This window comes from Staurois parvus, unplaced genomic scaffold (genome assembly GCF_062004578.1).
Source record: "Staurois parvus isolate SC_StPar_1 unplaced genomic scaffold, SC_StPar_1.0 ptg000002l, whole genome shotgun sequence".
NCBI lineage: Eukaryota > Metazoa > Chordata > Amphibia > Anura > Ranidae > Staurois > Staurois parvus.
In genome coordinates, this window is record NW_028317798.1 from 2134130 (window position 1) to 2147272 (window position 13143).

Here is a 13143-nt window from a genome sequence, read left to right on the forward strand (position 1 = left end):
GAATTTGAACCACGGATGCAGGCGTCAGAACTAGAGATCGCACAGCTATGGCTTCACAGGTCAATCCAATTAGGGAAGCAGGGCATACAGAAACTGGTGTCTGTCCGGAAGAACCAGGTGATGTATACCTGGCCTCCAGAGGGAATAAAACAGGAGGATCCGGTGTCAGAGGTGGAGGAAGCTCTTTCAGGGCTGACTCTACTAAGGCAGGCAGGATCAGGGTCTGCTGGGGTTCCCGAACAACCAACAGTGGCTGAGATAAGTATAACTGCACCTGTCTCTTCTGTTAATGACGTCACTCTTGACGTACCTTCCGTGTCTTCTGTCTCTATGCCTCAGCCTCTACCTCTCCCTTCTCCCTGCTTCACCCCAGCTCCTTCTGTTTCCAACTATGAAGCCTACTCAACAACCGATTTGCAGACTATCTGTGAATCAAGGGGAATAGACACCCGGTTAAGAAACAGGGCGGATTGCATCAAAGCGCTACGAACCACTGATCAGACCCCTGCCCCCCAGCTATACCCTGATCTGAGGGACCTCAAACCTGAAGGTGCAGTAAGCGAGGTGGTTAATCTAAGCCCACCGATGAAGCTGGGCCAGCCCTTGCACTCTTCCTGGACCGAGGCCTATCCAGTCAGGGTGCAGCAATTTGAAGGTCCTCCCAATGCACAGGGGGAACGGACTTTAGGGGAACGGGTAGTTTGGCATGTCCCCTTCACCCCGGCAGAGATCCGCACTATTCTGGCTGAGCTCCCGGACTATCGAGTCAATCCGAGAGAATTTGCTCGAATGTTTGGACAAAACCAGTTCAGCTATGGTATGAGCGGGTCAGATTGTGCGCAGATCCTGCGGGCAAAGGTGGGCATGGAAGTGGCCAGTACAGTGATTGCAGGGTGCTCTATAACCACTCATGAGGAGATGACTTCAGGGGGCAAAGAGTTCTGTACACAGCTAAAGGCAAAGCTTCCAGAAATGTATGGTGCTACCTCTACTACGGACATGATGAAGCTCACCCAGGGTCCTAATGAGGAAAGCGCCTGCTTCTGGCGCCGTCTCAAGCAGACGGCACTGGATGCGGATCTGGAAGTTGGACCTGATGCTCCAACTGAAGGGGTAAAGGTGACCGCGACGCACATTCTGTTGCGGGCCAAATTTTTGGAAGGCATCAATATTAAAATTCGGGAAAGGCTGGTTCTGGCCCGACCCGAATATAATGAGATGTCTATCCCTGCTATCCTTTCCACTCTTGCGGCAATAGAGAGGGAAATGGATAGAAGAAAACAGGACAAGGCCAAAGTTCTTATGTCCCAGACCCCACACGAAAAACCAAGGGATCTGGGTCACAGGAAGGATAGGACCCAGGTGCTTCCAGTGCCACCAAACGGGGCACATGAGGAGGAGCTGTCCCCAATTACCTAAAGGTTGGTGGCAGTTCATTCCTGATGAGTCCTCCGCCCTTGTGACCACCGTGGTAAGTAACTCCTATGAATCCTCATAGGAAGTTGACAAATCGGTGTCGGCCCAGGTCCATCTTTTTCTCGAGGAATTAAAATATCCCCTCCCTTGCCTCATCGACACCGGTGCAGCCAGAACAGTCTTGCGAAAACAGGACATCCAAGGCAAGGTACCCCTCTCAGGGGAAAGCACACCGATGGTAGGTCTCACAGGTCAAACGGTGCCTCTACAGTCCACCAAACCACTCCATTGCAGGTTAGGTCTGCACACTGAGGCTGTCAGGTCAGTGCTGGTCTCAGATGACGTCCCCATCAATCTTTTGGGAGTGGACATCTTGTCAGACATTCAAGCTGTCATTGAGTTCACCCCATCGGGTGTTGTGGTGAGTAGTGCTCTGTCGGAATAAATACTGTGCACATTGTTGGCCCTGCCTTATCTCACCGAGGCTACATATTGTCTGGAGTTGGACGTATTGGCTGAAGTTGACCCCAAGGTTTGGGCGGCAGATAAATATGATGTGGGTCTCTTGCCGGTACCTCCAACTACAGTCAACATCAGACCAGGAAGCGTATTACCACAACTACCACAATATCCTTTAAGTGTAGCTCAAATGGACAGCCTAAAAACCCAGATCGACCATTATCTACAGATAAAGGTCCTCACCCCAACCCAGTCGCCGTGTAACACACCATTATTCCCAGTAGCCAAAAAGACAGCACCGGGTCAACCGACCACCTACCGGCTGGTACATGACCTGAGAGCGGTAAACAAAATAATCATCAGTGATGCCCCTTTGGTGCCCAATCCACACACCCTGCTGGCAACCGTACCACCCAATGCAAAATTTTTTACCGTCATTGATCTGTCAAACGCGTTTTTCTCGGTACCCCTGGATCCCCAGTGTCAGTACCTTTTTGCCATCTCCTTCCAGGGCCGACAACTTACCTGGACCCGTCTCCCCCAGGGGGCGGTAACCAGTCCCTCGGAATACAGCTGCAAGCTGAAAATCGTTTTAGATCAGTGGACCCCAATGAATCCAGAGGTGGTGTTGTTACAGTATGTTGATGACTTGCTCCTCTGCTGTCCCACTAAAAAGGATTGTTATCAACATACTGTTTCATTACTCAACCATCTGGCGTCAACGGGCAACAAGGCCAGCAAGGAGAAATTACAACTCTGCCAGGAGAAAGTCATCTTCTTGGGGCATTGTATTTCTCAGGGCACCAGGCACCTAACAACCCAAAGAGTGCAGACATTGCAAGACCTAAAGAGACCCAAAAACCACCGTCAGCTGAGAGCCGTCCTCGGCCTTATCAACTACTGCAGAGATTGGGTCCCCAATATCTCGGGCAAACTTGGTCCCCTGTATGAGCTGACATCCAAAACACCATTTCAAATGTCAGATGACGACTGGTCAACTCTTCAAGATTTGACTCAGGAACTCTCAATAGCACCAGCCCTAGGTCTACCCAACTATGACCTACCTTTCTACCTTTTCTGTCACGAAAGTCAGGGCCATGCAACCGGAGTACTAACCCAACTTCACGGAACCAAGTACCGCCCCATCATGTACCTATCGACCGCTCTGGACCCAGTCATCAAAGGGTCCCCGGGTTGTGTGAGGGCAGTGGCTGCTTGTGCTGTCCTTGTCCAAAAAGTGGGTGACATCGTTTTGGATTCACCCCTCACACTCTACACTCCGCACTCGGTGCAAGAGATCCTAAACCAGGTCCAAACTAAACATCTCTCTGCAGCAAGATTGACCAAATACGAGGTAGCCCTCCTAACTCCTACTAACCTCTCTATCAAACGATGCACTATTCTTAACCCAGCTTCTCTTCTTCCTGTGTTGGAAGACGAGAAGGGGGGGGAGGACAACAAAGACAGTGCTAAATCTTGCAACCCGACTAACAATACCAACACCTCTTCTACTAACATGTCTTCTTTGTCCACTACTAACCTCTCTTCCAAAGGACACAACTGCATTTCTTTGATGGAACTGGAGTCAGCGGCGATCAGCCCAGTGAAGGAAACGCCAATACCGGAAGCGAAAAATCTTTTTGTCGATGGGTCCAGGTACTACACCCAAGACGGTAAGCCACACACTGGTTACGCGGTCACGACTGAAAGTGATGTTGTGGAAAAGGGCTCTCTGAACGCACATATGTCAGCTCAGGAAGCTGAGCTGTGGGCACTGGCCAGGGCATGTGAGTTGCATGAAGGTCAGAGGATTAATGTTTATACGGATTCGAGGTACGCGTTTGGTATTGCACATGACTTTGGTCCCATCTGGAAAGCGAGGGATTTCTCACAAGTTCAGGTAAACCGGTGAAGCATGCAGAACTGATTGACAGGTTGTTCATTGCTTTCGGCCTGCCATGGGAGATTGCTGTTCTTAAGGTGAAGGCTCATACCACTGAGACTAGTGTGGAGGCATGTGGAAACGCTTTGGCAGATCGGTCCGCAAAGGCCGGTGCACTGGTTCAGGAAAGGGGGGTTCTGATGCTGGCCATCCCTTCAGAGGTTTCGTTAGACGAGTTTAAAAAACTGCAATCGCAGGCGGATTTGCAGGAGAAGGCTAGATGGACAGCAGCAGGAGCCTCCCAAGGGTCGAAGGACATTTGGTGCCTGAACAAAAGATGGTGTTTGCCAAAGTCCCTTTTCCCCATGATGGCCCACTTGGCTCACTACCCTGGGCACCAAATTAAGACGGCTATGTGTGCGTTGGTAGACGAGCATTGGATTGCACCTGGGTTCAGTACTGCTGCAGCTACCTTTGCAGCTTCTTGCCTAGTTTGTGCCCTACACAACCCTGGCAGAACGGTAGTAATACCCCAAAGGCACTCACCAAAACCTGAACGCCCCTTCCAACGCATCCAGATCGATTACATCTCGTTACCAAAGAGTGGGCCGTACGAATACGCCTTGGTCTGTGTAGATATGTTTTCAGGCTGGCCTGAAGCGTGGCCCGTCACATGTGCCAACGCTAGTACCACGGCAAAGAAAATCCTGTCTGAGGTTGTGTGCCGCTGGGGTCTACCTGAAACCATCGAGTCCGATAGGGGGTCACACTTCACTGGACAGATCTTTGCAGAGGTATGTAAAGCCCTTCACATCAACCAAGGGCTACACACCCCGTATCACCCCGAGAGTAGCGGTAAGGTTGAACGTCTCAACGGAATCCTTAAAAACAGGATCTCCAAAATCATGGCCGATACCAAAAAACCTTGGCCTGAGTGTCTCCCCATTGCCCTCTATTCCATCCGGAATGCCCCTCGGCAACCACATGGGCTGTCACCCTACGAGGTGTTGTTTGGGGGACCTCCCAAAACAGGGTTGTACTTTCCTCAACAGTTGTCATCTTTGCATTCACAGCTTACAGGTTATGTGCAATCTCTGCAACGGGAGCTGCAGAAGGTACACCATCGGGTTCGCGAATCGCTCCCCGATCCAAATGCAATAACAGGTGTTCTTTCTATTGAGCCAGGTGATTGGGTCGTCCTAAAGAAACATCAAAGAACCGGACTCGAGCCACGGTTCACCGGACCATACCAAGTCCAGCTGACGACACCTACCTCACTCAAGCTCGAGGGACGAGACAACTGGGTGCACGCAAGCCACTGCAAGAAGCTTTTCAGCTACACCAGAGAATGAGGGGTGTCATTTTCCTTTTTCTTTTTGTTTGTATGTCTTACATGTGTGCGAACGGAGGAAAAGACGGCAGATACCCCAACCTTTTATTTAAAATGCATCTGCGTTTAGCCAGAACCGCCAACAAAACCAACTGTTGGGTATGCTCTAAGCCCCCACCCAGTCATCACATGTCCGCAATGGCCGCTGTTCATGCCCTATATGACATCCGCGTCGGCATGAAAAAGCAAGGGACCCCTAGTCAGCCCCCACGTAGACATTTGTCGGTAGAACTTAATGACACATTTTTAGCAGGTAATATCAGTTTTAGCACCAATATTAGCTCTAGCTCCTGTAGGACCCTCGTCAGTCCATTATGGGTAACTGGACAGCTAGGCAGCCCTCAGGTGTGCTTTAACATCAGCTTTGGCACAGGTAACAAGTTTGTTGGGACTACCACCTGCGAGGGAGGTATAACTGTCAATCTGACTAACCAGACTTCCCTTCTGAGTAACCACACTGACCGACCAGACCACGTGTGTTGGAAGGACGGATGTGATGTGCAGACTGAGGGAGCAATCCCCCAGTCTGTGCAACTGTTGCTCAGTGCCAGAGGCCGAACGAGGAACTCCTCCTGCTCTGCTCTGACAGGTCCATACTATTTTCTGTGTGGTTCGGCAGCCTATAGAACATTTCCCCAGAACGCGAAAGGTTCGTGTGCCCTCATAAAGCTAGTCCCCGCATCCTATGTAGTGATGGATCATGAAGAGTTGATGGTCCACAAGAAGGTAAGGATGGCAGGGAGAGTTCGCAGGGAACTGTTCTCTGAGGGTGACCAGGCATGGGCTTGGTTCCCCTCATGGACAGGATGGGGAATAGAACTTATGAAGCGCCTGAACAATTTTTCTGTCATCGTGGATAGTATGTTTAACGAGACTGTAGAGGCTGTCAGAGAAATTGCCCAAGAACAACGGCAGATGGGAATTTTAGTGCTTCAGGAGAAGATGGCCCTTGATTACCTTTTAGCCGCCAAAGGGGGGTTCTGTGAGTTCATCGGAGAGGATTGTTGTACTTGGATAGAAGACACCGATGACAAGGTCCAGGCCCATATGGACAAAGTTAGTGAACTACAGGGAAAAGCTAGAGCTATAGCTAGTGAGGGTTGGAATCCGTTCAAGGGTTTGGGAGGATTGGGAGATTTCCTGTTCTCCATCGGATCTTGGTTGAAGGAAGTGGGAGTGTATGTCCTGATGCTTCTCTTTTTCCTCTGCCTCTTATATGCCACGGTGAGATGTTCCTGTTGCCTCATCGACCGTGTAAACCAAGCTCGGGCAGACGACCACATCTCCATGCCCGCTCCTGGGATCCCGCTCCAACCACTGATCGGAGGAAGACCTCACCAACCAACCACCTTCTCTGCAGATTACGTCCTGGCTTCCCTCTAATTTATCTCTCTGAAGACCACATTCTCCAAGACCTCCAAGCAAGCTTCAAGCCTCATCATGGTTTGTGTCTGCGATTTGGAAAACTGTCTGGGTCGAGACCAGCCTTGTGTGGCCCCGTCTGCAGGGGCAATTTGAGAATCTGCTGCTGGATCTCCCCAGACCACCGTGGGATCACAAGCCTTATTCATACCACAAGTCTGTTTGTGGTTTTTGCAAGAGCCTTCCTGTAGTGAAGGTTCCAACGCTCTTGAGGATCATCGCTTCAATCAAGCCTGTTTGCGTCGAGTTTGCGTCGGGTCTTGTTGTTTCAGGTACCCCGTGGAGCTTTATTCTCAGGGACAACTACAGGAACTCTGGTCTAAGACCAACTCTTTGAGGTTTTGAGACTACACCCATCAAGCTGAAGAAGATCAAGAAGGGACACGAGGAGAATATGATAAAACAGGAGGGAATGTCATGGAAATTTTGTATTGTTGGTCGAACTTTAAATGTGTCATATATGAGTGTTATTCATATGTCTCTCGTGTGGCTTAATTAAAGCTCTGAAGGCTGCAATTGGGCCATGCGCATGTACAATGTATGTATTACAGTACTCAGCTCGGTAATGGATGAGATGGCGGATCTGCGCTTATAGACCGGGGTGTATACCACCACGGCATTCGATGCGAATGCCGCTGGCAGTAGACCGTGGGCCTGTATCCACATATCAGCAGCATAGTACCACATGGACTTCGTGCCGCAAGGCGCCAAGCAGTACGAACTCCGCGTGTAGGCTTATGCATATCTTACAACCCATTACCAACTTGAAACTGTATCTTGGATGGATGTGTTTTAATAAAGATCGTATCGGGCCCATCCAGGTACAGACTGGTGTTTAGCTTAGGGAATGCTTGTACAAAGAATTTACATACCAATAGGAGCTAGTAGGACAGGAAGTTTGCTGACCTCAGAAGGTTCATGGGGGGGAAGGGGAGGAAGTTTGCTGACCTCAGAAGGCTCATGGGGGAGGACCAGTGATAGATAATAGGAAAGGCTATGCTCCAATCGGAATGTATATCCTGTGTATAGGCACTCCCCATTGCATTGTTCGGTGGGAGGGGATTGACTTTATTCATGTGGGGGGCATGTGTGTGCTTGTAATAAAACCGGGGGCTGAGTCTGAAGCCGGCCTTTATGTGAATTGCAACACTAGCCTTAGAGTGTCGTGTGATGATTCTAGGGTAACGGAGCTCCAATCACCCACATTTCAACAGAAGCTAACCAATTTGGATGGGCAGGAATCGTGTAATTTAGCTGCAGTCGTGGTAAGCGAGATTCGCACAGCTTTATGGGGGATTTCTGCGCATCCAACTGCGAGTACTCACGGTAAGGAGAAATTCGTTAAAGCGAATTTCCAAGACAATACACACATTTGTCCATCTGTATGGATATATACTCTTCTAGGTTTATTATTTACTTATTTATTTGTTTATTTATTTATATATATTTTTTAACGTTGATTATGGTGTTTTGACACAACTTTATTTGTGATATTATTTTTATATTTATTTAGATTATTGCATATATTGAGCTCAATTATCTATTTTCTCTATAATAATATGGTTTGATATTGTATGCACAATTGTACTTTGGAATTTTTTGGAGTACTTTGGAGTCCACGCGCCCCCTTTTTTTCAAGTAGCTGTTTTACATCTAGTATCTAGATTGTGTAGTGGATGCAGCAGCCTTTATTAATTTTCTGTTTTTGCTAGTGCAAGGAAATTATTTGGTTTGTTTTTAATCATATATTCTTGCCTGTGGCTTTGCATGTACCCCTCAAGAAAAGTGTTGAAGAACCATGGCCAAAAGAATTAAAATGAGTACTAGGAGTCAATGAAAAAAAAGTATTTACCCCATGAATAAAAAGTTGTGGGTTAAGACTGCTCAACCTGTGTGTATAACTTCAAAAAACTGCTCGCCCTGGGGAGATTCACAAAGTAACAGAGAAATGGATTGCATACAGATAGGGAATACCCCCATGTAATGCTGAGCCTCCATGATTGAATGAACTGAAATCCAATGAATGAAAGAGCCAGGGACAGGAAAGCTGCGGAAGAAAGGGCTAGATAATTCTAAAATACCTCCCGCCAGACAATGACCTGATGCAGCTTTCCAATGCACACTGTGATGATCTTACAGTGTGCGGAGAAATCCAAGTAAAAAAAATTAAAGTACAGGGGAGGAGCCTGTACAGTTGTACAAGACTGAAGGAAAGGTTGGAATTCAGCTTCAAGGAAAGTAGGAAAGAGTCATAATTAAGTGTACTCTGTGGGGTTAGTACGCATGTGTGTGCGTTTGTCCAAGATCATATTTTATTCTGTTTCTCTAACAGTGGGCAGTGCTATTACCATATTTTGAAGTAAAGGAGATTACCAAGATAGGAAAGCACTATCTAATTACACAGGTCTGCGACTAAAAAGCTGTTTGATTATTTTCATCTAATTTCCATGTATTTTGGTGTGCTGAAAACAAATAAAATATTCAAAAAAAATTCCTAGACGTCATGATTTGCCACAAAATGCAAAACTGTCTTCAAATGTATCAAATTTTTTTAATATTTGGGTTTTTTTTTATATTATGGGTTTTTAACCAAATTTAAAGTCCAAATTACTATTAATTATTTCACATAAGTGCATTTAAGATATAAAATGCCAAAAAAACCTTAAAGGGGTTGTCCGAGTTATGTAAAAAAAAAATATAGCACTGTAAATCTGATGGTCAGCAATATATACATAAGCTAAGCAAGTTTTAGGGAAAAAAAATTCTATTTCCTCATTTCCCTAGTTCTCTTCTGGCCCTTTGTTGTTATGTGCAGGTAAACAATCTCTGCCCCTCCCCCCCTGCAAAGGGGGTGAATACAAGTGCTGCTCTGAGTGACATGTCTGACTACTGGAATACTCAGCAGCATGCTGTATATGTAAGCGTCAGCCCTGAGTCTTTGTTTCTAATGGTAGAAAGGGTTAATCTTGGTGGTTTTTACGCTTCCATACCTGTAGGTCATTCCGTACACCTGAAGGAAACCTACAAGAACTTGGAATTGGTTCTTCGTAAACTTAAATATGAAGACCATGGTTGGCAAGTGCGTAGGGACTTGAAGGTCTTGTGCATGCCGCTCAGGCAACAAGCTAGGTATACCAAATACCCTTGTTTTCTGTGTCTATGGGACAGTCGAGACCAACAAAATCACTGGACCAAGAAGAGTTGGCAGCCGAGGATGCTAAGAGTCGGTGAAAAAAATGTCCTCCGAGAAACTTTGGTACCTTCCCATAAAGTTCTTCTACCACCTCTCCACATAAAATTGGGATTGATGAAGCAATTCGTAAAATCACTTCCAAGAGATGGAGAATGCTTCAAATACTTGGTCACCAAGTTTCCAGACCTGTCGGAGGCAAAATTGAAGGAAGGTGTGTTCGTCGGACCAGACATTAGAAGGCTTATAGTTGATCAAGAGTTTGTCAATACCATAACGGATCCTCAAAAAGAAGGGTGGATTGCATTTAAAGAAGTCGTACAGAAATGTTTAGGCAATAACAAAGATCTTCACTACAAAAAGATTGTCGGACGAATGCTGAAAGCATTTCAAGCTTTAGGTTGCCTGATGAGTTTGAAAGTGCATTTCCTCTAGTCCCACCTTGACTACTTTCCTGAAAATTTGGGAGCTGTGAGTGAGGAACAAGGTGAACGATTCCACCAAGACATTAAAGAGATGGAAAGGAGATACCAGGGAAAATGGAGCATTACAATGATGGCAAACTACTGTTGGATGCTTCAGAGAGACATTCCAGATGCTACTCACAAGCATAAATGCACCAAGAGGAGCCTCACAGGGAAGAAGAATCGAGTTTAGTGTGTGTAGGTGTGCTCATTTCAGTTCAAAAAAGGATTTTCATGAAAAAATTGTAAAAAAAACTTTAATTTTATAAGTCTATTTCCATTTATTTTGAGGTATTGCCTTATTTAACATAGTTACCTAAATTGTCAGGAAACATGGGGGTTTATTTATTAAAGCTGGAGAGTCCAAAATCAGACTCCCTTCTGCATAGAAACCAATCAGCTTCTAACCTCAGCTTGTTCAATGAAGCTTTGGCAATGAAACCTGGAAGCTGATTGGTTTATATGCAGAAGGGAGTCTGATTTTGGACTCTCCAGCTTTAGTAAATAAACCCCATGATGTCCTATGACAAAAATGGAGGCCATTTTCGGAATCAGCGCACCCGAAAACATAAAGATTATGTGGAATAACCAAAACAGCTCTTGAAAATTAATTTTTTGCAGACCTGTGTTATTGTTCCTATGTGTAATTATATGGAAGGGTCCCTTAGTTTCCATTGCCTTTTTGTCTTATAAATCTGTTTCAGGGGTCTTACCTTCCCGTATCATTATCTTGAGTTCAGTCCCAGGAATTTCAATTTTATCCACTCTCTTCGTGCTTTGCACTTTGTAAATGTGCTTATCAACATTTCCATCCACTTTACTTAAACTAATTTCTATTAAAAAAAAGGAGATTTGCACCATGGTTATTAAAATGTCCAAAAGTATATTTCCAACCAGGTAATTAAGACTGATATAGGGAAAAGTCCCTTAGTGCTTAAAGGATAAGTTCACCTCTATGGAAAATAATAACAGATGCACACATTTTTGCAGTTGAAAAATTTACATTTATTATTTTTTCCAGCAGGAGCCTGGAAAGCATTGTACCCGAGGTCAGTAGATCACATGTGCAATGTGGACTCCTGCAGACATATCATCTGGCTTTCAGCCTGTGCTTCTGTAAGGGCTTTCTGTTTGTAAGCCATAGAACATGTCAATTAACTATGCAGGTGATTACTCGCCGTGAGTATCTCAGACGGGGGAGAGACCTGTGTATAAACATCACAGATCTCTCCCCTGTCAGCTTCTGCATACTGCTTTGTATGGCTCTGCATACCAGAGCCATAAAAAGCATCGTACTTACAGTGAAGCACACACACAGCACATAATGTGAAACAGCACACAGTTAACCCTTTGATCGCCCCACAGGTTAACCCCTTCTTGCCCAGTGCATTTAGTACAGTGTCAGTGCTTTTTGTTAGTACTAATCACTGTATTAGTATCAATTGGGGATGTCAGTGACACCAAGTCAGTTTTTCCCAGTGTCAGAATGCTCGCCGCAGTCCCGCTATAAGTCGCTGATTGCTGCCTTTACTAGAAAGAAAAAAAAAATTCCAGTATATATACCGCCCTTTGTAAAAGCTATAACTTTCATGTAAACCAATTAATTTTGACATATTGGGATTTTTTTTAGCTAAGACATGTAACAGAATACATTTTGACCTAAATTTACGACCAATATTGATTTTTTCAATTTTTTTACTGGACAAGTTTAATAGCAAAAAGTCAAAATATTGTTCTTTTTTTCAAAATTGTTAGTCTTTTTTTGTTTATAACTCAAAAAATAAAAACCGCACAAGCGATCAAATAACACCAAAAGAAAGCTCTATTTGTGAGAAAAAAAAGGACATAAATTTCATTTGAGTGTAGCATTGCATGACCGCACAATTGTCAGTTAAAGTAATGAGGCGCCGAAGCGCAAAAAATGGCCTGGTCAGGAAGGAGGGGGGGGAGGGGGGTACATTCTCTGGGTGGCAAATGGTTACAGAAAAGTGACATATAACGCATGGCCATATTTTCAACATCCACCTAAAAGACATACCAAAACTCACAAAGAATAAGGACATTTGGGGATTTTTTTCTTTTTCAATCTATCGATCGACCTACCTCTTTCTACATCAGAAAAGGAGGAAATGGTGTTGCATGTGACTTCCTCTTCCTTTTGGGTGGTACCAGAATAAATCTATATCTATGTCTAAAATTGCTCCATGGGTTTGCCTGCTCCTGTATACACTAGTACCTTTGGCAGCACATTGGATACAACACTTCAGTTTGTGTCAACCTACCAAGATTCCTGTGATGGATGCAGATTTCATTTTTTTCAGTAGAAAGAAGTGGAACAAGTTTGGATGCCATTTTCTCCACTGTTTGAATTATTGTCATTGGGCCTTTAATAACCTGCAACAGAATTGTGCATTTAATTTAGAGAGACAATAGTTTTTAAAAGCTGTATCTAATATATATGTGTGGTTACATGTCAGTTACACTTTGGCCCTTTTTAGACTGGGCGAACGTCATCGTGGTCAGCAGGAGATCCACGGGAGTGGGAGGATGACACATCTGTATCCACTCAGTTTATGCAGAGCGGACAAGGACAGAGGCCACTCTGTTCTATGGGCTTTCAGGTGTAAACTGACCCTGCTGTCCATTTACATGCAACTACCCTCCAATCTGCTCTGCCTAAATGGGGGAGGATGGATCCCCTTCCTTTTTATTTATTTTTTTTTTAGTTGACTGGATTGGATCCAGAGGTAGGCAGGTGTAAACAGACACAAGCCCATTTACACCCAATTGTCCATGAATGGCGTGTGAATGGACCATCTGACAGGCGGACCCAATCGGACCCACCATGTCAAAGGGGCCTTTAGGTTTGCATCAGACTTGGTAATGATACATTTATGTTGTAATGTTAATTTAACAGCAT

General features: G+C 45.3%; 1 protein-coding gene across 2 annotated transcripts in view; it reads right to left on the reverse strand.

Moving 5' to 3' along the window:
- The window catches only part of ADGRD2 (adhesion G protein-coupled receptor D2), a 653782-nt gene that overhangs the window by 427206 nt on the left and 213433 nt on the right, over positions 1 to 13143 (reverse strand). For both annotated transcript variants that reach the window (XM_089665904.1, XM_089665444.1), the window contains exons 9-10: positions 12506 to 12617; positions 10937 to 11056 (exon numbers count right to left, since the gene is read on the reverse strand). In XM_089665904.1, the coding sequence (XP_089522030.1) occupies positions 10937 to 11056; positions 12506 to 12617 (232 nt within the window). The remainder of the gene's footprint in view (positions 1 to 10936; positions 11057 to 12505; positions 12618 to 13143) is intronic.